The following is a 27,756-nucleotide window of genomic DNA, read 5'->3' as shown; positions in this document are numbered from 1 at the left end:
GATTGATTTCTTTAATTATTATTAAATGCTTCTCTTACTGCCCACTGATTGTCCTTGCCTTTTTCAGATAGTAGCAACAACAGCTCTTCATGGGGTAGAGTGTGCATCTCTATCTCCCTCTATCCTTCAGTTTCAATGCTTCTTTTTCCTGACTTTTGTAGTGTACCTGTAGTAAACATTGATATTTAAAAAATCTAATCTGGAACCCTTTGCTTTTACACTTGGTATTCTCATTAATTCAGATTGAAACCTATCAGCATACCCACTGTTGTGGTTTGGGTATGAGGTATCCCACAAAGCTTCTGTGTTAATGCAGGAATGTTCAGAAATAAAATGAATAGAGTATGAGAGCTGTAGCCCAATCAGTGGATTAATCCATTTGTTGGATTAATAATTTGAAAGAACCACTGTACTGGGTGATAAATGTAGGCGTGTGGGGTGTGACTGGGAGGCTGGTCATTGGGGGCACGCCCTTGGGGATTACTTCTTGTTCCTCTGGTTCCTCTTTCTCCCTCTCTGGGCCCCCGTCCACCATGAGCTAAGCTGAATAGCTTTCCTCCACTATGTTCTTCCACTATGATGTTGTGCCTCACCTTGTGCCCAAAGCAATGGAGTCAGCCAATTATGGACTGAACCTCTGAAACTGGAAGCCAAAATAAACATTTTCTCTTTTAAATTGTTCTTGTTGGATATTTTAGCTACAGCAATGAAAAGCTAACTAATACACCATACTCAGTCATCTTAATATGAATTTTCTATTTGCCTTGCTTGCTTTTCTTCTTCCCTATTTTATTTTATTCTGAACAACTGCATTTCCCTTTCTTTGTGGATGAAACTGCCAAGAGGAATAAAATCAAATGGGCTCACACAGACTCCTGACTGCTCTTCAGAATTACCTAAGGTTCTGCTAAAATGCAGATTTATTTTTTCACCCCAGAAGTGTTGAATCAAAATGTGCAGCAGGTAATAAACTAGGTGTCTATTTTAAGCTCCACAGGTAACTAGGTGTCTATTTTAAGCTCCATAGGTAATTCTGATGGACAGCCAGTTAAGCCATCCATCTTGATCGCATATCAAAATGTGACTGAGAAAATATCTTTAGGATCAGTACCCTTTCTTAGCACTTCAACAGTCCCTACACAGGGCCCAAAGCCACCCTGGTTAGATTCCAACTGTCTCTACCATGCACAGCCAAGAGGCACACTCTTAGAAGATTCTTCTCAAATATATCTGAAGTGCCTGGAAATGCAAATATTCCAGGAAGCCTGAATCTCTGAGGTTGACCCCCGTGACAGGCTTGGGGTTATCAGCTGGGCCCCACCTGCCTCCTCTGGTCTGATGTCTGGCATCACAAGACCAGCAATCTGAATATCAACCACTGTTCCCTTCTCCTCAGTTTCCCTTCAGTGTCCAGCAGGCCTTTCTATAGGACTGGCTAACCTTTGTTCCCACTATGCAGGGAGATCTGTAACACTCTCTCAGAGACCAAGCAATGTGAATGCCGAATTCATGCAATCACCATGCACACTGGATTTTGTTTCTGTTTTATTGTAAGTCATTATCATTACAGTATTTATGGCACTGTGGATTACAGTTTTTAAAAGTCATCTTGCATAGTCCTGAGCCCTTGTGTCCTGTGGAAAGAGAGGTTACCTTTTAAATTAACCACAAATGCCCTAGATGTTATAAACCTGTATCTCCCTCTTGTGATATAGTTTAGTGCTTCCAGCTGTATCAAGAGAGAGTTGAAATTGGTATATCAGTTTTACCTTTGACAATCAAATGAGGGAAAAAAACTGGAGGACAGAGAGCAGTGAACAATTTTTTACCTTAAGAAGAGATTTGGTGTCGAGATAAGATCAGAATAAATCAAGGGGAAAAAATACTCTGTTAACTGGAGACATAAAAGGTGATATCTTAGTGTGACCTTCTTCCCCCAAAATAACAATAATAATATTAATAATAAACCAATATCTATGCCATAAAGCAAATAGAGGCATCATAGATATATAATATCACATTATATATATAAGGCACATGTCACTGAACTCATAAAAGCAAATATTATGCAGAGAAAAACTGAAGCTAGTTTTTCTGTTCTTTCTACAATTCCTCAACCAAAGATTTTGTTGGGGAAAGAATTCTGAAAGGTTTTTGTGTTTGTTTGCCTGTTTTTATTTGGCCTGAAGGTTTTAAAAACACATTTTTATTAAGAACCAAAAGTCTCAGACCTTTTCAGTGAGCACAGTACCCTTTCTCCTCAAAGGGCCTTGTGGCCCACATTGGTTGGAGCTGACTTTCATGTGGCTCTATAGTTTGAGTCCCTGCACAATATAGGATGAAGATATAAAATCTGACCCAACACAAGAGGCTGGGGTGTGTGTGTAAAGAGAGGAGGCATACTGTGCTCAAACTCTTCTTTGGAAGGCCTAGTTTCTCCTGTCAGCAGGACCCTGAGGAGCCTCTGTGGTCAGCCCTGACACTGTGCTCAGGACTTGTCCCTTGTGGAAACAAGGCTGCAGACTGGAACTACTCAAGTAGTCCCCACTATTCCCTCCTGGAGGGTGACAGGAGAACCAGTCACTGACCTACCAGCCCTTATCCATTCTCCCAGAGAGCTGACACTGACTCCAGAGCCTGTCCTTGGACATTTCTCAGTGTAATTTTCTGGCCTTCTGTGTTGTGTAGTTTTACTCTTTTGTGGTCTGAGTGGGTCAGATAGCAGAGAAGTAATGTGTGGCTTCCTCTTTCTGTTTCTAAGAGTTCCTTTGGGCCTGGCAGCTCCCACACATGCCACTTCAGAGGTTCAGACTTCCTGGGTGGTATGGCTCAGTGAGCAACCTGACCTGGACCCCACTCCCTGGTGAGGCCCCAGATGGACCCTCACAACTCACAGGGCAGCTCTGCTGGCCAGAAGAAGGGGATCAGGGCAGCACAGGTTAAGTTTCTCTCTTAGACAAAAAAACCATGAGAAACCAGCAAAAGATAAGAAGGAAACGTGCTAAAACTCACTTCCTTGGTCCTCTCAGAGGACCTGAGAGAGGTGAATTCAAGGGCAATCTGAGAATTATCCTTAGGGAGCTAACAAATAAACAGTTACCAAATCAAGTGAAAGCAGCCCTCTGGGGCTTTACATTTCCAGTTATCTCAGATGCACTTAAGAGGAATTGTTTAAGATTGTGCTTTTTTCTTCAGGCCCACTCATACCAAGTTTAGTCAGGTTTCTCTCTCCCAAACAAAGCTGGAATCATAGCTCAAAGAGGGTCAATTAGCAGCAACACCATAGGTGACAATAAACACTTCCACCTCTACTATCTCATTTGATCTTTACTCCACCCTGCGAGGTCACATTGTAGAGATGAAGCACCTGAGCTTGCTGGTCACAGGAAGGACCCATGAGCCCTGGACTCCTGCCTCCTGGTTTGATCCTTTTATCACTGTCCCATTACCATTTCTAGCTCAAGGGAAGGGGCCAAGAGCCCCGGAAGCCTGTCTCCTCATTCGATCCTTCTGCAACTGTCCCATTGCCACTTCAAACACATCTTTGGGAATTGAGTTGCTCTCTGTGGCCAAACACACCTGGGAAAAATGAGTTTCCTTAGCACTTGTGAAACCATCATGAGGATGGGCAAGGTGGGAAGGTGAAAGGACCAAACAAAGTGAACTCTTGAAAAAGTCAAAAGTCTCAAGTGTATGAATGAATGCAATTAGAACCGAAACAGTGCTTTGGAGGAATCTTTGAAATCTTTGACCAGTGTGAGTCCTAACTGCAATAAAATCCACGGGCATTTGAATATTTAACATTTTAACTCAACAACATTTTGTTAAACACATCTTAGGATGGAGGGAAGGCGAGAAAGAATGAAGGGCAGTATCTGGGATCTCTGTGGGTCTTCTTGGCCACAGCCATGGAGAGGGGAGCGCTTCCAGCTCCCAGGAGTCCTTGCAGCATGCTGTGCTGTGGGAATGACATGGGCTTCAAGCTAACGGCCATGCTGACCATTGGGAATGAGGTGCCTGTCGGCCCCAAGGCCATTCTTCAAACTGTCTCTGTCTTTGCCTTTGGTAGCTTCTTTCTCTTTCTTCTCCTTCTCCTCCTCCTCTTCCTCTTCTTCTTCATATTCATCTTCATCATCACTCCTCACATCCTGAATGTTCTAGACAAAGGAAAGAATTGGCTGTCAATGATAGCCTTTCAGGAAGAGTCTTGACTAAATATGCAAATGAATAGAGGCCCAGTTTAGAGGTTTGATTCCCTTGAGGAAAACCCAATATCCATGCAACCAATGAGCACCAGGAAAGACCAAATCATGTGTCATAAAACAAACCTTAACAGACTTACAGAATTGATATTATGTGAAGCATATTTGCAGCCAAAATGGAATTAAAGCTAGATGTCAATACTATTTACAAAAACAAAAAAAAAAAAAAAGAAAAAGAAGAAAACCTCATATATTTGAAAATGAAAAAATAATAATAAATAATAAATCAGCCAAAGAGTAAGCCTCAAATAATATCAGAAAACATTTTGAACTAAATGAAAATTAAAATACAACACAACTTGTCTAGTGTGCCTAAAATAGTGCTTGAAAGCAACTTTGTAGCTTGTTTATATTGGGAAAGAAGAAATGTCTCAAACTATTTGAGCTTTAACTTTAAGAAAACTAGAAAAAAAGGAGAGCAAAATAAACTCAAAGCATTCAAAAGGAAAGAAATGATAAAGACAAAGGAAATCAATTAAATTGAAAATAAACAAAATGAGGAAAAATAATAAAACCCAAAGCTCGTTCTTTGAAAAAACCAGAGCCTCGATAATTAATTAGTAAGTCTTAAAAATAAAAAAGAGGCAGAGTAAAAATTCCAGAGAAAATAGGGGTATGACCATGGGTACTGCAGACTATAATTATAACAGAAAGCTATCAATATCTCTATGCATATTCATTCAAAAGCTTAGAGGAAGTGGATCAATTTCTCAAAAACTAGAAAGGAATAAGACTTACTCAAGATGAAACAGATAACCTGAATATTCATATAACTATAATAGAAATTGAATTTGGAGTCAAAAACTTTCTGGAAAAGAACAGCATTAAGCTAAATGGTTTCATTGGTAAATTCTATGAAACATATAAAGAAGAAATGGCAATAATTTTTAGAGTCTCTTCTAGATAATAGAAGAGGAGGAAGTGTGTCTCATATGATCTTATAAAGCCAGAATTATCCTGATACCAAAACCAGATAATGACAGTATAAGACAACTACAGACCAATATCAATTCACATAGCGAAAAGTCATTAACAGAATATTTCAAACCAAAATAGGAAATGCATACATAATACTTCATGATGAAGTGGGATTTGTCCCTGTAATGCAAGACTGGCTCAAAACATTGAAATCATCAATCAGCATAATCTATCATATTAATAATCTAAAGAAGGTATGGTTACATTGATACATTAAAATGATGTGACCAAATTCCACATACATTCATGATTTTTAAAAATAACCTCTTGGCAAAGAAAAAATAGAAAAGAACTTCCTCAATTTTATTCAAGGGTAGCTTCAAAAACTTAGAGCCAATATCATGCTTCCAAATTAGTGAATGCGATCCCCCTAAGATTAGGAACAAGGCAAGAATGTCCATTTTTACCATTCCTATTCAACAGTGTGTTGGAGTTTTAGTCAAGATAAGAAAATTCATACAGTTTGGAAAGAAAGAAAGAAGTGTGTCTATTTGCAGATATAGTCATATCTGCAAAATCCCAAAAAATTCCTAAAATTATTGTGGTTAGCAAATAATTAGAATAAAAGATCAACACACTAAATCACACATACACACCCCCCACACACCCACACACAATCTTTATCACTAAATGTTCTCAACGACATTAGGCCCTAACCCCTGGAACCTGTGAATATTATCTGATATGGCAAAGTTTCTGGAGATGTAACTAAGTCAAGGATTTTGAGACAAGATTATCCTGGACTATCCAGGTGAGCCCTAAATGCCATCACAAGTGTCCTTATAAAATATAGACAGAGGGAATTCCATACATAGAAGAGAGGCAATGTGAAGACGGAGGAAAAGACTGGAATAATGTCCTTATAAACCAAGGAAGTCAGAAGGCCCCAGAAGCTACATGAGGCAAAAAACAGATTCTCTACTAGACTGAAGGGAGCACAGCCCTGATAACACCTTGGTTCCAGGGCAAGACTGATTATGGATGTCCGACCCCAGAACCGTGAGAGGACACCTTCCTGCTATTGTAAGTACCAGGTCTGTAGTATGGTGGCCATAAAAACTAATACAATCAGCATATCCAATTAAAAATTGACATTTAAAAATTCATAACATTTACAATAGTTTCAAAAATGAAATAGATAGACATCCACCATAGCAGGTATAGGATCTGTATATAACATCTACAAAACTCTGATGACAGAAATCAAAGACCTAAATGATTGTATAAATACATTATGTTCATAGATTGGAAGACATAACAGCAAAATTACTGATTATTCTCAAATTGATCTATGGATTGCACAAATAACCAATAAAAATCCCAGCAGGATTTCTTGTAGACACAAACTAGCTAATTCTATAATTAATATGAAGAGATTTAAAAAAACTAGAATAGCTAAAGCAATTCTGAAAATGGTGAACAAAATGGGAGGAGTATACTATTCAATTTTAGGACATACTATAAAGTTAACAGTAATCAAGACAGGATGGTATTAGCAAAGGTATAAACACATAGATTAGTGGAATGAACTGGATAGAGACTCTAGAAATAGATTCACATGAATACGACTGACTTGACAAAGGTTCAAAGACTAGTCTTCACAACAAATGGTGTTGGAACAATTGGACAATTACAGGCAAAAAAGTAAACTTTGATCTGAATGGTATACCTTATAGAGAAATAAACTCAAAATAGACCATAGATCTAAATATAGAATGTAAAACTATCAAACTTTTAGAACACCCATGACCTTGAGTTGAACAATGAGTTCTTAGACATAGCACAAAAGTAGAACCCATAAAATAAAAAAAACTGACAAACAGCTTCATTAAAATTGAAAACTTTTGCTCTAACCAGAGAAGGAAAAGATAAGTTACAGATTGGGGGGAGGGGGATATTTGTGAATCACATGTCCAACTTGCATACGCAATAAAGAACCCTGGAAGCTCAACAGTAAGAAAACAACAGATTTTTTTTTAAATGGGCAAAATGCATAAGAATAGGCACTTCACAAAAGAGAATGCAGGATGACAAGTAAGCATATGAAAAAATGTTCAACATAATTAGCTATTAAGACAGTGCAGAGGTTGGGGATATAGCTCAGTTGGTAGAGTGCTTGCCTTCAATGCACAAGGCCCTGGGTTCAATCCCCAGCAAACCCTCCCCCCCCAAAAAAAGTCAGTGCAAATTAAAACCATGATGAGATACAAGCCCATTAGAATTGCTAAAATTAAAAATACTGACAATACCAAGAGCTATCAAGGATGCAGAACAACTAGAACTCTCATGTCTTGTTGGCAGAAATTAAAAATGGTTCACATTCCCTGGAGAACAGTTTGACAGTGACTTATAAAGGGCAATACATATTTACTGTAGTTACACATACTCAGGTGTAGGTTTCAGCAGACCTACACTTGAGTAGCTACCTTGAAGAAATAAATATTCACACAGAACCAACATTTATAACAATTCTATTTATAATTGCCAAAAATGAAAGCAACCCAAATATCCTTTAATTGGTAAATGGACGAACTGTGATATATCCACATAATGAAACAGTAATTAACCATAAAGAGGAACAAACTACTGACACGTAAAATGTTGAATTAATCTCAAAGAGTAGCGAACCAGCGGGACCGCAGCTGATGTAAATCCGAAGGCAGATGCCCACCTCACCAAGAAACTACTGGACCTTGTTCAGCAGTCATGTAACTACAAGCAGCTTCAGAAAGGAGCCAATGAGGCCACCAAAACCCTCAACAGAGGCATCTCTGAGTTCATTGTGATGGCTGCAGATGCTGAACCTCTAGAGATCATCCTGCACCTCCCACTGCTGTGTGAAGACAAGAATGTGCCCTATGTGTTTGTGCGTTCCAAGCAGGCCCTGGGGTGGGCCTGTGGGGTCTCCAGGACTGTCATTGCCTGTTCCGTCACCATCAAAGAAAGCTCTCAACCGAAGCAGCAGATCCAGTTCATTCAGCAGTCCATTGAAAGGCTCCAAGTCTAAGCCTATGGCCTCCCCCCTGCTCTCCCCACCAGCCCACTACCAGTTTGTGTATCATATTGTCTGTCTTAGCATGTGGTCAGCGACTTTCTATAAAATATTGTACTAAATCTGTTTTTTGGATTTTTGTATTGTTTTTGCTTTGTTTCACAGGGTTGCTTTTCCCCATCTCTTCCACCCTCTCTGCCAATTCTTTTATCTTCCCTTTTGAAAAATGAACTAGTGCCCAAAACAAATAGCAGAGTGGTGGCACCAAAGGCAGGAAGAGCCAGCAGCAACCTGCCTGAGCCAGGAGAGCCATCCGGTTGTGGCTTTCATCCACTCACTCCCACATGTGCAGGACAGGATGGAGTGGACACTGGCCACTTTGACTTAGAGTCTCTTATGCCTGGCATACAGACTTTCCATACTTGTTACCATGATGTCCTTCTCTCGTCTTCTCTTCCCTCAAGATTGTGTCATTTGGGGACGAAGCATGTGTTCTATGAGATTGTTGGGCTTATGTCCAAGTGTATTTACTAAAGTATTCCTGTGTACTTTGGGTAATGTGATGTTAAATTCTTGCTCCGTCCATTCCCTGAGGGTGACAGAGCAGCAGCATAGCTGCAGGACTCCAAAGACAACCTGGGTGAATGGGCGTCAGGAGACAGTCTACCTGGATCGTGAAAAGTCAGGAGTGGCAAGGGAGAAAGTGTCATCTGGTGCTAGAATGAGGGATTCTGGGGAAATCACGGAGACCTGGCTGGAACCTACAGAGAGATGATGGATTCCAGGAGACATCCTCTCTGAATAGAATTTCTTTAGTGGCCACTTATCACCAGCTCTGGAGCCCTCGCCCATATCCCGCCACAATGTAGGTCAGACTCTTTGTCACATGAGGAGAGTGCTGATGTGTTGTTCATTCTTGAACATCCTAATAAATAAATATATTCATATTCCATTTTAAAGAAAGTAAAAAAAAAATCTCAAAGATATAATGCTAAAACAAAAATTAGTCTCCAAAGGTCACCTACTATATGACATACTAACGTCATTTACATGACATTCTTGAAAAGATAAGACTATAGGGATGGAGAATAGGTAAGCAGCAGTGAGGAATTGGGTTATAGGAAAGAGTTATTTTGAGTGATGGAATTGTTTAATATCCTGATTATGGCAATGGCTACACAAATATATACACATGTTAAAATTCACAGAATAAAGTACATTTTAGTGCTGATACTTTCCAAAATAACACTTAAAAAAGATTTCTTTTAAAAAAAAAACTAACACAATTGGCTTCCCCCAAAACCACTTGCTAAGTAAGGCATTACTCAGATAGGCATTTTTGTTGTTGGGATATTTTTATTAATGGTAATTAGAATGTTTTCTGTTTTCTTTTGCAGAGGCTCATTAAAGAGAGTTTTTAATTAAGAATTTTATGTTTCTTCATCTTCTTTCATTGCTTCTCAAAGTAATTTTGCTAGGAAATCTCCTAGAAGAAAAACATTACCCTAAGAAAGGGGGCAAGGGATTGGTATAAATTGGCCCTCTTTGTGAAAAATAAAAGATGGTATGAATTATTAAAACAAGTAAGAGAATTCTGCAAGTCTAGTCATAGACATGACCCCAGGGTTACCCACTAAGCCAGTTCACAAGCATCTCTATTAAACCCAGTTTAGAATGGAGGTTGGGGGAGAAAGGTAAAGGCTGTTTCCTCTCACATCATTTTTTAAGATGACATTCCATAACCATACAACGTATTTTTCCTCTTGTGACCTGAGGATTAAAACTAACCGCCTCCCAAGAGTCTCAGGGTAGATGTAACCAAATACCTCCTCTGGGTGCAATCTGCATGAAAACATGGCTTTTGAAAGAAACCAATGTGCATATATTCTGCTGACTTAGTCAAAGAAATTTAAACTTTATGGGACTTGTCTCTGTAGGTTGTGTGCTTTTCCACAACAAAGAAAGCATCTCAAAATAAACAAATTTCATTGCAAACGTTGAGGAATAAACTGGGCATCTGACGATGCAGCAGTAAAAGGTAAACTTTCTCTGTAATACTGGGAGCTGGGATCTTGGATCCTTATCCAGATGGAGCCTTCCAGGACAGGGCCATGCTCCGGGAATGTCAATGCCCCTCAGGCTTCCTATTCCTTTATCAAAATTTTTTTAGGGAACAGGGGGAAACTTGAAAAAGAACAAAGATCCCAATTTCTTTCCAGAAAGACAAACTGGCATCTACCCACTTATTTCTTTAAGACTTGGAGAGCTGCATTAGCTGAGAAAGAAATCAGTCCTTAGGTGCCACCTTATCTCCCCCAGTCACATCCTCTATACCCTCATCTCTAAGAAGAGGCCCTGGACCATATGGCACCTTTTGGGACTTAATGGCATCTCCATGATCACCAAGGTTGGGAGCACTACCGACTTTCAGTGAGCAGAAGCTAGAGATGCCAACATCCTTCAGTGTGCCTCACATTCATGTGTCCCACCAGACACATGAGCAGGTGAAAACCCTGCTCATGACTAGAATCAAACACCATTTTACGTCCAACTACAGTAATTATTGCATGGCTTTAATATATTGTCTTTCCTGGGTTCCACATCTGCAGATTCAACCCATCAAGGACCAAAAATCAAGGAAAAGAAATTGCATCTGTACTGAACATGTATAAACATTTTTATTGTTATTATTCCCTAAACAATACATTATAGCAACTGTTTACATAGTACTTAATTGTACTAGGTGTTTTAAGTCATTTAGAGATGATTTAAAGTATATAGGAGGATATTTGTAGGTTCTATGCAAATACCACATCATTTTGTATAACAGATTGAGCATTTGCAGATTTTGGTATCCTGGTGCAGGCGGGTTGTCTGAGAACCAGTCTCCTATGGATGTGGGGAAACAAATCTGTTCTGAATTTTCCATGCATGCAACTATGTATATAAATCAAAGAAATAATATAATTTGTTTTGTTCTAAACTCCACAATTCCAGAAAACCATGTCACAGATGGAAACACTACCAATGACATTTGAGTCACCTGCATCAACCCGTACTTATAGCTTGCCCATTTGTATAATTCTACAAATATAAAAATACAATCATCTGTCAGTTTTGTTATGCTCTCTACTATAATCATGCACACATTTTACTCATGAAATGTGTATTTTACCAGAAAACCCTTTAATCTTATCTCTTTTTTTAATGACAGTTGGGGCATTATATTATTTTTTGAACTTACATTTCTAGGTAACTTATATTACCTAGGAATTTAATATCAGACTTTTGAAGGGTTGTGGATGTGGCAGGACTGGAAGCCACTGCCTTCGATGATGAATCAAGCTCAGAAAGGAGCCTGTGGATTTCTTGGCAGTAAGAGTTTGTTGGATGGACATGTAGGTGGCTTCATGTTATGCAAGGTTGAATAACATAGATTGGACAGTGCATGTGATCCAAATATAAATCAAATCTTATTTTACATTCAATTTTATCTTAAATATATCATCTTTAATATAAAACTAACAGCAAAGACACTTAAAAGTCTTACCCTGGACCAGTCACTGAACTAAGCAGTTACTATAAGCAATAATATTCTCTCATCACAACCATCGGATATAGGAAGTATTCTCTACTTTAAAAGAGAAAACTTGAGCTGGGAGGGGTTCAATAACTTTCACAAGGCATACAGGGTGAAAACAGTCCTTTGCAGACCCCTATTGAAGAAGGCTGTGCCAATACTTGGAAAGGCAGGGGCCCCAAGGAGGCACACACCCCAGTTCTTTTTTTTTTTTTTTAATCTTTTTTTTTCTTTTTATTGTAAACAAATGGGATACATGTTGTTTCTCTGTTTGTACATGGCGTAAAGGTATACCGTTTGTGTAATCATAAATTTACATAGGGTAATGTTGTTTGATTCATTCTGTTATTTTTTCCCTTACCCCCACCCCTCCCACCCCTCTTTACTGAGGTCAGTTCTGTATATAAGAAATTTCCCTCTCCTCTCCTTCTGAGCTGGGCACCATTTGGCTCACTATCTCTTCTCTCCCCCATTCTGACCTTGCCCTTGATGCCATCAGGACTGGTCTGAAATAATGAAAATCATCCCTAACTAATGATTTTTACTAGGTGAGACAAACACTGACATGTTCTATTTTAGTTCATTTAAAATTGATGGTCAAGATTAGGCAGCGGACTTGGCAATCTATTAATGATTCGCAACCCACCATTTGAAAAACACTAGCTAAGGTATTCTAGACAAATGAGTTTTTTCTAATCAGCTGAAATCAGAAAAACTTAATAAAAGATGGAGAACACATGTTCTACAAAAATATTTGCATATTCTGCAAAAAAGAAACAAACCAATTTATAAATCTTTTCCAGCAATTAAAAGACTTAATAGAAAGCAAAAACAAATTGAATGTGCTCTAGGGGAAAACCAGGAATGCACATAATTGCTAAACATCAAGTCACAGTGTTTTCTGGAACTCTACCTGTCTGCTTTGATTGAGTGCCAAGACTTTTCTTACATGACCAGCATGGGTCCCATTCTTGGAACCAACCAGCCTCTTTTATTTTATTACCCTTCACACTTTTGTACACCAACAGTCCCTACTGGGTGTTGTCACAGGGCTGCTAGAATTTACCAGGTTACCAGATTTTGTTTCTGGGCTATTAGAACTCATCTGATACAAATTGTTGACTCTGAACCCTCCCAAAACATGCATAAAAAATGATTCAAACCTTCTTTGAATAGTGGAGGGGTGGTGGTCTTAGGTTTCAGCAGACCAAGAACTGTGGCGACCACATCATTCTCGTGTGCCAAGGCACAGTGCAGCACATCTGCTCATTATCTGCCAGATCCAGCTTCCCCTTGGTGAAGGCTTAGCAGTCACCATTTAAGAGAGCAATTTACCATTCTGATCATTTTAGATAATTTGCTTTCCAGAACTAGTGAACACAATTACTATTCAACTGAGTTTTCTTCGAAAGTGCTCTGGGTCCTCTAGAATAAATTATTAACAATACTATTGATTTCATAACTGAAGGTGGAAGAACGTAATTTTTGCAAGATCTTTTAAGAGCTTAAGAGTTTTTGCCCCAATGGTTCCCTTTTGGTCACACAAAAGGACAGTGAAAAGTACGAGGAGCAAGTATGAGGCTTGGTGGAGACCTTGTTACTGGTCCGAACAGATCTTGGAGCTCCCATGTCACTAAACAGGAATGGTCCTGGGAAATGCTGTTGGCGTGGTATACTCCATGGCTGAGGAGAACTGCATTCAGAGGACAGGCTGGAAATCACAGTCACCATGAAGGAGATTCTCATCAGTGCTAGAGCATCCCATAACTGGCAGAAACAGAACATCCTGAATTTGGGACCAAAATGACTTCACCTTATTGAAGTCATGTCAAAAACCAAATTGTCCTACATAAGGCATGTTGAAAGAGAGGGGCATGAAGGTGAACTGTCTCACATCCGAAGAGTCACTCAGACTTAAAGCAGGTAAATATCTAGTTTTCCCAGAACCAATGTTGAAAAATTTGTCCTCCTCCCACTGAATGGTCTTGGCACCCTTAACAAAGGTCATTTGACTGTCTTACAAGGGTTTACTTCTTGGGCTCTCTGCTTTACTCCATTGGTCAGACTGTCTGTGTTTATAGCAGTACCACACTGTCTTTGTAAATTTGCAGTAAGTTTGGAAATCACGAAGTGTTAAGTCTTTCAGCTTTGTTCTTTTTTGTTAAGATCATTTTGGCTGTTCAGGGTACCTAAAATCTTTTAAATCCTGTGGCACTTAGATCTATATTGCTTAAAACATGACCTTAAAAGTTGTCTATTTATAGTTCCCTGATTTATGGAAGAGGAAACAGAGCCAATTTTTGAGACAGGTTCAATGTATACAGAATGCCTCCTTTTAAGTTTCAGGGCCAGACACAAAAGCTTTCTTTTACACTGTCCCAACTTACCAATGTAAAACAGAAAATGTTTTATCTTGATTTATTAAATAATAAATAGACTTAATTATTATTAATCAAATTATCTGATTTTAATTATAATTTAATTATCTTATTACTGCATTATAATTATTGAATTTCTTTCTATTCCTTAGAAAACTTCCATTTTGCTAAGACTTTGAGGAATTAAAAATGAGCTTACAACTGGGTGCCTTGGCACACCCCTGTAATCCCAGCTACTTGGAAAGTAGCCAATCTGGACAATTTAGAGAGACCTGTCTCCAAATAAAAATTTAAAAGGGCAGGGGTTGTAGCTCAGTGATATGGCACGTTTTTTAGCAGGTGTGAGGCTCTGGGTTCCATCCTCAGCACCGGGAGTTGAAGGGGGAGAGAAAGTGCTTCCAAGAGGAAAAGCAAGTTTTAGGGCTAGATGGACTCTAGAGGGTATCTGGTGTGACATCTCCATCTTAATCCTTTGAAACTGAAATGCCATACTCATTTAATAGATCCCCATTTCTCCCTCTCCCCAGCCCCTGACAATCATTCTGCCTTCTGTCTCTATGACTTTGCCTACCATAGACACCTTGTATAAGTGAAATTTTACAGTATGTCTTCTTAAACTTATCTCACTTAGCACAATATCCTCAAGTTTCATCCATGGTTTAGCATGTGGCAGAATTTGTTTTTTTAAGGCTAAAAATAATATTCTTTTGTATTATGCTCCACATTTTACTCATCCATTCATCAATCAATGGACACTTAGGTTGCTTCCATATTTTAGCTCTTGTGAATAATGCTGTGTGAAAATATCTGCTTTTAATTATTTTAGATATATATCCAAATGTGGAATTGCTGATTATGTAGTAAGTCTATATTTAATTTTCTGAGGAATCACCAGACCATTTCCACAATGGTTTACTAATTTTAAGTTCCACTAGCACTTGTTATCTTCTGGTTTTGATAGTCGCCATCCTAATGGTGTGAAGTGGTATCTCATTGTGGTTTTGATTTGCATTTCCCTGATGAATAATGATACTGAGCATCTTCTCGTGTGCTTATTGCTCATTTGCATACTTTCTTTGAAGAAATGTCTCTTAAATCTGTTGCCTATTTTTGAATCAGGTTGTTTGAATTTTATTTTGGTATTGCTTTGAGTTTTAGTTCTCTGTATATTCTGAATAGTAATCCTTTATCAAGTAAGTTATTTGCAAATATTTTTCCCATTCTGTGGATTGCCTTTTTCTCTGTTGATAGTCTTTTGATGACCCCAATTAAAAAAAATTCTTAGAGTTCAATTTGCCAAACATGTTTTGGCGGCATCTAGTAAATTAGACCTGGCAATTCTACTTAAGGAGAAATTCACACGCATGGTCACAAGGAGACATTCATCAACATGAGTAATCCTATGAAGAGTTAAAAAAAATCATCAACTTGCATGATTATATATACTAGATCATACCATTCGTGTAAAGTTTTAAAGTACAGGAAACAATAATATCTATAGTTACACCCAAACATGATAAATATATAAAAGCAAGAGTGGAAGGACACAAGTTTCAAGGAGTGGTCACTTCTAGAGAGGAAGGGAGGGAGAAAGGGGAATAGAAGAGTCAGAATGTACTGGAATAGACCACCTGTCTTCACTAGCTTCTCATAGGCGATTTTATCTAGTATACAGTAGGTACTTGTTCAGTGAGTGAGTGGTGAGTGGGAGTGAGTGAATGAATGAACCTATACCACAGCATTAATTAAATATCATCTAAATGTAGATGACCTCTGAATTTAAATCTCCAGCATGAACCTGTCCTCCTGGCTTCAAACTCAAATAATCAAGAGCTAGCCAATCTCTCAGTTGTCTAACAGCCTTCTCAGATTCTGATCTCCTCCACCTACACTACCTTTTCCTTTGTTCTTTCATCTTTCAGCAAATGGAACCACCATTCACTTGGTTGCTCTCAGCAAAAACCTAAAAATCCTCCTCTTACAGGATATTTCATTTTCCAGCCTATTGCACTCAGCTGAGCTCTTTGATACAAGCCCCTGCACTTCTCAGCTCTCCAAAAGTTGTCTCAGCGATTTCTAAGCTGTATCAAATCTCTGTGGCCAGACTCCAGACTCTGAGCTGTCGCGGCCTGTGACCCCAGAGTAAGCAGGCACAGCAGTCTGCTGAGCTGTGCAGCACATGTCTTGGTCCTGAAATGCCCACTACAGACCTGCAGTCCCCTGCAGCAGGACTTGTGGCGGCCACTTCAGACAGTTCCTGCTGGACAGTGCCACTTCCCTGTCTTAGAGGAACAAGATTGCTATTCAAACAGTATTGCTCTTGCCCTTCTCTGGGGATAGACAAAATATGATTTGTTCTTTGGCAATTTCAGTCCACCAACCCAACTTCTAAAGGAAATGCATTACCTTATGATCAACTGGCCCACAGTGGAGTGGTCATCGCATGAAGCTATGCTACAGCAGAGATTCCCAAATGATGTGTCACAGAAAGGCTAAAAGGAGTGCTGAGATATTGATCCCCTCAGTCCATGGGGTGACTCTGTCTTAGTTCTTGAAGCTACCAGAGCCCCAGGTGCCTAGAGTCACTTTGGTCACTCCTCCTACTTTGGGTCCCACCTAAGTTCACCCTCGTGTACTGTACAAAAATCAATTTCAGATACCATGAAGTGATGAAGGCTGGGAAATACTGTCCTGGAATCTAACCTCAAAGCTGAATAAAAACTTTCCAACAAGTAGAAACCTTATCTCACTTTCTTCTGCTAAGAAGTCCTCTTAAGTATGAAGGCTTGAACTAAATGTAAGAGGCTGGGTGGCTCAAAGGTGGATCTGGTGCTTTCTATAGAGAGAAATGTGTGCGTAGTGGTACAGGTGAGGGTGGTTGCCACCAGCATGTGGCATAACCATTTCCTTCAGTCATTATCATATGACACAGCATGAAAATGTTTCACCATCCTGTGTTTTTAATGTGAATGTATTCCTATCCACAGTAACCACCCTGCATGTACAAAACATATAACATAACCAATATCACTCAACTATTATATGACTCTCTACCATGTTAACCTCCACCAAAAAAAAAAGAGTTTAAACTCAAATCCTGATATCTATGCTTTCTACTTATTTTTGACATGATTTTAAAATGTATTTTAAGATTCCAGAAGAAACATGTTTTTATTAATTATATGTGATTTGCCCATTAGTTATAAGGTAAGTGTCTGGACCTGGTCTATATTCCTCAAATACGATTGCAAAAAAAAAAAAAAAAAAAAAAAAAAAAACCCAACAACTAACCTCAACTATGAGAAAAAATACTTACTAATGCTCACAGGATAAAAATGTTCACTTCTAGTAAATGAATAATCTCTGCCCACTGTACTTCCACATATCTCTGGGAATGATATTTGCAACTATGTCTTCAATAAAACTGTAGTTGTATATTTGAAATGCTGTAACTAAACTCTCTGCTCAGGAATCTGTGGTTTTGCAGTAATGTCAAAAGCCCAGGAGGTTGTGAATGACTCATAATGTCCCACAGCTTTGTGAATGACTCCATGTCTAAATCCACACTTGGCAGTGAAACAAAGAGCAATATAATAAGCATTTTATACCATTTTGAAAGCAAACGTTTAACTTTCACTGTATTAAAAAAAAAGCACATTCAGTCAAAGTTTAATTTTCTGTACTAGCAAAATACTTTCCTTTTTGCTATATTAGTTCTTATTATCCAAGTTGACAAGGTCACAGAAAAAAAACAATTGAGTTTTTCCTTTTTTTTTCTCCTCAAAGGAGTTACATTAAATCTAAATTGGGTTCTTGAAACCTGGCTACATATAGACGTTTTCAGTAATGTGGAATACAAATTTTCTAGATCAGTGCTTCTCAAACTTTAATGTGCACGAGTCATCTGTGATTCTTGATGAATTGTAAATTCTCAGTGACAAGGTGGCTAATGGGACCTGAGATGTTGCATTTTTAACAGTCTTTGGACATTACACAGGCTGGTGGTCACAGACCACACTCCAGGCTACTTGCAGGGCCACAAACCTCTAGAATGCTGCTGTGGGTGGAAAGAAAAATTTGAAGCAGAATCCCTTCCTTACCTAGGTCTCTTTCAAGTTCTAAAATTCCATAATTTCAAGTTGATTTCCTTAGTCTATTTCATGACTAACATTTCAGTTCAGAGAGGAAACAAAATTAAAAGTATATTTTATCTTACAAAAATAAGTGGTTATTTAAAAATAATTAATAAATCATGATTCATTTGAATCATATTCTTAATTCTTCAGGGACACATACAATTTAAAGAATTCTGTTTTTCTACTAAGGAAAAAAAAACAATGTACTTATCTCAACAGACTGAATTTTTATTTATGAAGTTTATGTTAGCAGAGAACACCTCTGTGAATTGAGCATCTACTACTTATGTTAAAATTTGCAGGAGAAGAGTGTTTATTGAGATGTTGGCTAAGTTTATAAAGGTGGGGAAGAGTACAGATGTCTCCGGGTTTTAGGAAGTGGACCCAGTAAATGGAAGGATGTCCATGTAGACTTTTCCAGTGATGGAGAGGACACACACAGCTTATTTTTTCTACTTAATCTAGTGAATCTCAAATTAGATTCACTTAGGTTTGGGAAGAAGACTGCTTAAAATTCCAATGTTTGGGTCCTACCTCACATATTCCTGTTCAAGTGGTCTGATTTGGTCTGACCGCGAGCACTTTCCTGCCAAAGCCCATAATCAGTTGTAGCCAATGTTTCTAGTAAGTAGCAAGTTGATCTCAAGTAAAAATATGGAATTCTGGAAGATCTCAGGGTATGAGCAGTGTATCTTATTCTGTATTAACCTTAAATATGAATATAATCTCCTACTGATTAAAAAATACATCAGGCAAAAATAATAATAATGACTTTTTAGTGAGCTGGCTTGCATTGAATACTCCCAAATTTTTTAATAGGCCTTTTAAATGAAGGTCCTCAGAAACATTAAAGCCCCTGTCACCAAATGTCATGCTTTCTCATTCTCAAACAAAAGGCTCAGAAGACAACCTGATCAAGCAAGTGGAAATTTAACAAAAAGGGAGTTAACTTCCAACAAGAAAAGAAAATCACCAGCACCACACGATCCCCAAACAGAGGAAATGTGACAGTGCTGTAAGCAGGAGTTAAAGGTCTTAATCAATTTCAAGCTCAATATGAATTAACAGCATAATGTGACTATTAGCAACTATATACAAAAGTAGGTTGCATCTAGAAGTGGAATTGTCAGAAAAAGAGACCTAACAGACTTGCTTGACTATGTATTTATCAGACCATACCTCAAAAACTGCTCAGTTCCAATAAAACAGTTATAGAATCTGGACAAAATGGAACAGGAGAATGATCAGGTAGGTGGAAAGATGCCTCAGCATACCTTAGGAGATACAGTTGAAAGAATTGGATGTATTCAGCTTATGGAAGCAGAGTTGGGGATGATGAAGGCCAAAAGGGTTGGTCACTGAACAGTGACCAGGTGATTCTTTTCAGCTCTGGGGAGCCCTCCAAAACTGGGACATGGTCAATATCACTTATGAGATATGTGGTAAGATACCTGTATTTAGAAAAACTTCAAATGCCCAAGTGTGTAAATGATTTACTTGAAGGCTTCTGAAGTTGAAGAACATTGGTGGGTAGCCTAATTTTAGATTTCCCCCTGAAACTCCAAGAACAACTGTAGAATCACCTTGGACATATGCCTTAAGCTTTCCTTGGAAACAGAGAACACTGTTCAAAGAAATTATAAGAAGAAGAAAAATACATACAAATTCCAATTCCAGCTTGTGGCTGGAAAAGGCAGGAGGGGAGGCTGGAAAAACCCTATGGACATGGGTAGTTGAGAATATAGGACTTGAGAAGCACAGACAGCATCATCTCAGAAAGAGAAAGGGAAGCCATAAATGCCACATGGGGCCTTGGTAGTTCATAGCCCTTGCTACCTAGAAGGGGCCCAGATTCTCTGAGTCAGCAAGCGATAACCCTTAAGAAGCAGTGCTCAAGAGGGTGAATCAAGTACACCTAATATAATATATTATTAAAATTAATGTTGCCCATTATTACTTTTTAAATGTCACTATTAGATAATTGTTTTAAATGTCTATGTGTCTTGCATTATACTTTTATTGGACAGCACTAGCCTAGAGGGAAAAATCAGAAAAAAAGGAGACATCTAGCTATTATATTTGATTGAAAATTAGAACAGCCTGTCTCAGGAAGTATATTAGCTATTGTTATTTAGAAAATATAATACTACAACTTCTGTTCCTGGCCATGATGGAAAAAAATTGATAAATTACCCTAACACCTTAAATGACTAGGAAACTAGGTACAATATATAGAACAATGGGTTTTAGGTACTGTTCAGAAAGCAGCTTAGGACTGCGATTCCTGAGAAAAGGAAAATGAAAAATGAGAGCCCTAACTGCCCCAGTGTACTGCTTGGATGCAGTTTCTAAGCTGAAGCATAGTAAGGAACTCAAATAGACCAGTGGTGCCACTGAGCTGAGGAAACTGAGATAGGGTTTACTAGAGTTAAGTAAGCTAGAATTTGTGGGTCAAAATACTGGGAAGAAGGAAAAAGGGAGCCATGGAGAGAGGTTGAGAGCATGCACCAGAGATTGTAGAAGGGTTCCCTTCAGTCTTTAGCTGAGTACTGATCTGTGTGCATGCATGAGGAAACTGACTGAAGGCAGGAAACAAATCACCAAGAAGACATTGACAAAACAATCCCCAGAGTACATACTGGGTTGGCCATTTGTTGTCATCTTGTCACTGGCCAGAGTAAAAAGAACTCTTAACACATGGGCATTTGGGAAAATGTTAAGAAGGACTAAAGGCTATTTTTGTTTCATCTTAACAGAACTTAATGGAAAACCATAAAAAGAACAACCTTATTACAAGTAATTTAACTACATATAAAAGCAAAATCTAACACTATTTAAAAGAATACAACACCATCCAGCATCCAACAATGTAAAATTCAAAATGTCTGGCACCCAACAGAAAATTATAAAATTTGCAAAGAAGTTAGAAAATATGGCACATACCCAGGAGAAAATTCAACTAATATGAGCAGACCCAGAAATACCACAGATGATAGAATTTTTACAAAGATACTAAAATAGCTATTGTAAATATGCCTTATATATTCAAGGAACTAGATAAAAATTAAAACATAATAATGACAGAAATGAAAGATTAAAAAGACCAAAATGAAATTTATAGAGATAAAATAAAATATTTGAAATAAAATATTATACTCTATGGGAATTACTCACAGATTAGAAACTGTAAAAGAAACAACCAAAAATCTTGAAAACATAAGCAATAAAAATCATTAACAATGAAGCAAACAGGGATAAAAAAGACTGAAAATGAACATAATATCAATGACTTGTAGACCAATATAAATTGTAATTGAAGTTTCAGATGAAGAGGATAAGAGAATACCAAAGAAACTTCAAAAAACTTGCTCAAATCTGAATTCAATAAAAGCTAAAAATTCATAGTTTCAAGAAGCTTGACAAAACCTAGGTAGAATAAACAAAAAGAAAAATACCCAAGGACACATCATAGTCAAATTGTTGGAACCAGTGCTGCAGAGAAAACTCACAAAAGCAGGTGAAGGAAAAAGACAAGAAGTTAGCAGATATCTTACCACCTGCAGATTAACAGTATTGAAGTACTGCAAGAAGAAACAGAAGGAGAGAAAGAGAGGAAGGAAGGAAGGGAGACTGATGTGATATTCTAAACCCAGCAAAAAGTATTTTTTTAATGAAGGAAAAAAATAAAGACTTTTAGACAAACAAAAGCTGAGAGAATTAGATGCCAGAAAACATTAGTACAAGAAATATGGGTTTTCATGGGAGAAAAGAACAGGGGAAAAATTAAACCAGATAGACATTCACACAAAGGAATGTTTATTTACACAAAGGAATGAAGAGAGGCAGAACAAAACAAAGCTTTTGAAACTTCTTGCTTGGAGAGGAGAACAAGATTTACCCACACAGAGGGAAATGGATATTCGTACATATAGGCAATGGTTCTCATGAGTACAACTTCCTCTAGTGGGCATTTGACAAATGGACACAGTTTTGGTTGTCACAATTAGGGTGAATGCTATTGTCATCTAGGGGGCATTCTACAATGAACAGGACAGTCCTAACAATAAAAAATTACCCATCCTCAAATGTTACCAGAGCCCTGAGCTACAGGCAGGTCTACAGAGTTAAAGTCTGCTCAAAGAAGAGAGGCCCGACCTCACTGCTAAGATACATTCTCTGTGAAGGCTATGGGCCAGGAGGGCTATTGTCTCCATGGTGACTGAGAAACAGCAGATGAGGCTGTGAGGGCAACAGATCTGTAAGCTCCAGCACTTGGCTCCCCACACCTTCGGTAAGCTTCTGGGCAAGGTGAGGCCTGGCTTTAATCCCTTTCCTAGGACAGGGCTACCTACTAGAGCATTCCCTAATACTCTAGAACCCCAGAAGAGGCCAGTTTTCTAACCAGACGTCTAGATATAGTGTTTCCAGGTCCTCCAGTGGACTGGGGCTCACACGAGGACTCACAGCCTGAGAGATATGAGTGTCTGGGGATTGTGGGAAGAACAGGAAAGAACAACTGCAGTCCTGTAATCGAGCCAGCCTTGGACACCGTGGAATATATGCTTACACATCTATAACACCACCACCACCACCATTTACTCTACACCTCACAGTTTCAACAGTTTTTCGTGGAGAGCATTTTTTCCTCACCATAGTCCTTTAGGAAGACAGGACAGTTATTAACCCCAATAGGAAAACAGTTTAAAAAATTTAAGACTTTTTCAAGGTTTCCTGTCTAAAGGACTTGGGGCTCTGAACCCTGTGATTGGTTGGGTGCCTCCTGACTTAGGGAAAATGTGGATCCTCTTGGGGCTGACGCCAGGTTTGGAGTAGGGAAGGCACACATGGAATGCCCTGTGGGTGATGTGGTGCATAGAACCCCTCGGGACCAAGGCTCTCTACCCCTGTGGTGGGTAGGCACACAGCTGTTGCTTCTCTAGGTCTTATAGTGGGCTGATGGGAGCTGACTTGTCCAGAGTTACATCCCTTCCCCCAGAGGGCAGTCCCAAATGCTCTCATGCATGAAAACACACACACACACATACACTTTCTCTCTCTCTCTCTCTCTCTCTCTCTCTCTCTCTCTCCCTTTTCTCAAATGACATGAGGACGAAAAATGATGGCAACAGAAAGCTTTGAAGGGCCATGTTTGCTTCAGGCCAACTCAGCAACCTCATGCAGTTTAATCTTTTCCTCATTCCTCTCTTTTGCTGGGCAGCCAAGATCCTGGGGCCCTCCCAACAGCCTAGACTTCCTCACATTCTTCGTAATATCTCACGTCCAGGTTAAGTGGGTAAGTAGCTATTTCTGGTGTGTGGGTAGAATTAGAGGGTACCATATAATTGTTACATAGGTGACGTAGCTACCATGAAGGGCCAGTTCTGACGTTAAGCCAAAGTCCCCATTGTAGTCAGGCCTCAGTGAAGGACTCTGGGGATGTTTCAGTGGTTCCACCCCAAGCCAATTCCTTTTCTTTGATAGATGTAACCACATTTCCAGGTTCACACTGAAAATATATGATAGAAGCATACCAGTTGCTTGGAGCTGTAGTGAGTCCAAGGCTCATTAGAAATGACAATTTGGGCCTCCAGAGCATAGGCTGTGGAGCTAATGCAGTGTGTGTGCCCAGTGCTGCTCTCCTTGGATCTCCTGAGTCCTTGCATGTGGCAAGGAGACACAAATGGAAGAAAACAGCCCCTTTGAAAGCCCAGAGCTCCATAGATGACATACTTAGCTGTTTCCAAAATGGAACATAGATCATGTCATCTGTGTGATAAATCATTCAGGCACTAAAACCCACATGAGAGATCAAAATGGAAATGTTTTTAAAACTATTTTCTTCTACCATCCTCTACAAACTGAATGCATTCTCAGGAATATGTTTTCTTTTGTGTTACATGAAGCTCTCTTCTAAGACTTACAAGGTGGGGGTAGGGACTTAAAATAGTGGGAGATCAACGGGGACAGTGTTGGCCAGCATGGAGTCTCCCCGCACCTGTTTCTACCAATCTTTTTGGCCCGAGGCCACTAATAAAACTTTTACATCCTGGCATAAATGTGTAGATTTATTAACAAGCCATGAATTGGGCCTGTGCCCCTTGTGAAAAGCTCAAATTCCATATAAGACATCTGTGTATGTGTGTGTGTGTGTGTGTGTGTGTTCATGTGTGTGTGTGTCTTTCTCTCTTCTAATAAAATGGAGATGATCTATTTCTTTCAGGATAATATAAAGGTGTATTTTGTTTTTGTGAAGTGATTTTTTTTAAAATCATGGGTACAAGAAATATCAGAGCTTCTTTGATTTCTTCTTTCTTGGGCCTTCCTCACCCCTTGCCCTCATTTCCAACTACAGTAAGATCAAGAGCTCAGAGGCCATCATAGACATCATTTGGGAAAGAGGAAAGAAAGGCAGGATTCGAATGCTACAGGTGTCAAAGAAATGCTTGCATTAGGCAGCTTTCCTCTGAAGCAAGTTCCTTCATTTGACAATTGATCGAATGACTTGATCAGTCCATTGTCTTCAAAGAACTAGCATTTTGAAAACCATTTTAAGAAAATATTTCAGACAAGAAATTTAAGAGTGGCAAAGGGAAGTGACAAAGCAAGTACAGCAAATCATTCAGGTAATCAAATAATTCACAGGTGATTACATAGAAGGGTGACTGTTTTCAAATAGATACCTAGGTACCAAAATCTCCTTAGGGTAACAATTCTCAGTTGCTTTTCATACCTACTTCCAAGCAACAGGTAGACTAAAGAAGCCAAAATGAAGTTTATTTTCTTAAAAAAAACATTAATTTAATGTTTTTCCATTATGGGTCAGTTAACTGGATTTAAGAGCTGATGAGATACACTGGTGTCCCCAGCCACAGAGGCACTGCAACTCCTGAATGTGGTTATCAAACCATTGTTCCAATACACTAGAAAGAGGAATCATTTTAGGGAGACAAAAAAGCAACATAATATCCAAATAGTCTGCATAAAGATATTGAACATCCCAGTCTAAGAGGAATGTCAGGACAATGTTATCCTGGGGTAGAGGAAAGATATCTGACTGGAATCCAGGTCACTGGGCATGCCTGAGTTCTAATCTGCATGACCTCGGAACACCCCCACCCCTGATCCCCTCCAAGTCTCTGTTTCCCTGCTCAGCAGATGAGACCTCCTACCAGGCCTGCCTCTAGGTAAAAACCTGCAGTGGGGTCTTCTTTGGAGCACTCATCTGGGTGCCCTCATTGTACTTATGGATCCAATACGGAGGCTTCTAGGTCAAGGACAAAGGAACAGTAATTCCATGGGGGCAAGAAAGCTAGGAAGAAGTGGGTTTACTTATGAGCCCTACCTCTCACTCGTAATATATATTTTTTTCACTTTTATTGTCTTAAAGCCATGAAGATGGTTGTCTGTTCAAATCTGACTACTTTAAGCAACTGTACCCTTTCAGAGTTAGTTTATAATTGCTTTAAGTCAGAAAATCCCCAAATGGGATAGCCTTTATGCAATTTTCTAGAATTCTCTATATGAAGAGCTGAAATTAATCCATCAATTATTTGCAAAGTAATGATAACAAAGATAACTAGCAAAGTCAAAGATGAGATTGTGAAATTTTAAGTTGAGCATGAGCTATGTTAAATACACATTCAGACAAATACATAAACACACAGAGAATATGTATGACTTATGTGTTGAAGACATACATTCACAGGTACTGAACTACTAGGAAAGCAGAAGAGCACAGCATTACAACCTGGGCTCTGAAGTCTCAGGTTTCATGAGTGTGAATCCCACTATTGTGTGACCTTGGCAAGCCATGTCACTTCGTCATCCATACTCACTCTCTTCCTCTATAACGGAGAGGTGATGACAGTGGCTTCACCATGAGACTTAAGGTCAGCATGCATTCACATATGTGGATGTGAGTGGTGCACTCAAAACAATAGTAAGACCTTGAAGGGGGAGCCAGGTGTCATGGTGGACCACTTAATGGTCTCTTCCAGTTCTAAAACTCTACAGGGATTCTCTTTAGTTGTGGAGCTGAATATATAGTGTAGAAATATATTCAGATTTGAAATTCTTTATGCCAAGAAACATAAGTACAGTTATTTTTGCCATTATAAATTTATAAATTCCACTGTTTCTTGAAGTAAATTGTAAAACTAGTTAATCTGCATAAATATTCAGGAATATAGAAATATAAATCAAGAGCACTTTTATAATACTTTATTTCAATCATCAGCCTTTGTGACATTTTTATGAAATTTTTATCCAGCAAAGTGCAGTTTTTATATCTGCTAGTACCTACTAACAGACTTCTGGGCTTCTTGGGTATTACAGATTTTGTATTTCTTCTCTAATATGCTGACATCTGAGAGAATGTGTCAAAAAGGATCATCCAGAATGTGAGTCATGAAAGTCAACTGGCAGAAGACAACTTAGGAAACTGTCACTGGAGCCCTTGGCTGCAAGCCACAGATTCTGACACCTGACATCAGCTGTCACACTAAAATGAAGAACTCTGATGGAAGCCAACTGCCAGACAACTTGTTATTTGCAGGCTCTTTGTAAGTCAGTAGAAGAAACCTGCTTAAGAAGTAATGAGAATGATAGTATCAGCTAATGTTTATTATCTGCTTACTATGTGCCTGATGCTGTTGGAAGGGCTTTATCCCACAAGGCAGGTTCTGATGTCACCATCCTCAATTTGTAGGTGAGGAAACTGAGGTAATGCATAGAAGTTATACACCCAAGATCACTCAGCCAGGAAATGGGAGAGTTAAGGTTTGAATCTGCCAAAGCCTATATTCTTAGCTACCTAATTGCTTTATGTGGCAGTGATTTGGGATTAAAAACAAAACTACACCATACAAACAAAAAAACTAGCAAAATATTTTCTTGTGCTTTTAAAAAGTTCAAAAAGTAAGTTGAGAGATTTGTGTTCTATTTTAAACCATTGTTTTGATTACTTGGTTTGTTTACTATTTTTGACTCCATGCAAGTATTTTAAATTAATTTTCTGGTTATTAAATTTCTGCCCTTAACTCATATGAGAAATAATAAAAATGGTGAAGTATTTCAAGCTAAAAGACTCAAGTCCTAGTTTTTGCTTTGCCAGAAATCACTGTGAATTTGTCCAGGCCTCAGTTTCCTCATGTTTATTACCACCTTCCTTTCTTTAACTAAGCCAGGGCAGGGTATGCAAAGTGTCATTCTATGAAGTTAAGAGACACTGCCTGGTGAGTTGCAGATGGCTGGGGCACACTGCCAAGGGGCTAGTGTCTCCATTCCAGCTTTAATGGCTGTGTGCTCCAGCTCCCCCTGCACGACTTGGCTCTTCACCAGTGTAAGATGTCACAGAGACATGCTTGAGTTGGCCAGGACCCAGTATGATATTTAAAAAGAAGAAAATAAAAGCTTAAGGATGATCAAGTTC

General features: G+C 38.8%; 2 protein-coding genes across 8 annotated transcripts in view; one reads left to right on the top strand and one right to left on the bottom strand.

The window, feature by feature from the left end:
* Positions 1 to 1,512: 1,512 nt before the first annotated feature.
* The window catches only part of LOC306650201 (ceramide synthase 3), a 140,395-nt gene continuing 114,151 nt past the window's right edge, over positions 1,513 to 27,756 (bottom strand). For 4 of the 7 annotated variants that reach the window (XM_079122043.1, XM_079122042.1, XM_079122044.1 and 1 more), the window contains one exon: positions 1,513 to 4,157. In XM_079122043.1, coding sequence (XP_078978169.1) covers positions 3,984 to 4,157 — 174 coding nt within the window. In that variant the 3' untranslated portion in view covers positions 1,513 to 3,983. The remainder of the gene's footprint in view (positions 4,158 to 27,756) is intronic. The other 3 variants (XM_079122048.1, XM_079122047.1, XM_079122049.1) reach the window with 1 other exon arrangement.
* On the top strand, positions 6,218 to 9,201 carry LOC306653713 (NHP2-like protein 1; the record flags this gene model as incomplete). The annotated part of the gene is made up of 2 exons (XM_079126691.1): positions 6,218 to 6,274; positions 7,864 to 9,201. The coding sequence occupies 2 exons, from the start codon at positions 6,218 to 6,220 to the stop codon at positions 8,245 to 8,247; spliced, it is 441 nt and encodes a 146-aa protein (XP_078982817.1). The 3' UTR covers positions 8,248 to 9,201.

Source organism: Sciurus vulgaris, assembly GCF_902686455.1.
Source record: "Sciurus vulgaris genome assembly, chromosome: 2".
In the NCBI taxonomy this organism is placed as follows: domain Eukaryota; kingdom Metazoa; phylum Chordata; class Mammalia; order Rodentia; family Sciuridae; genus Sciurus; species Sciurus vulgaris.
The sequence above is the reverse complement of the archived record's forward strand: the minus strand, read 5'-3'. Positions and strand labels throughout refer to the sequence as shown.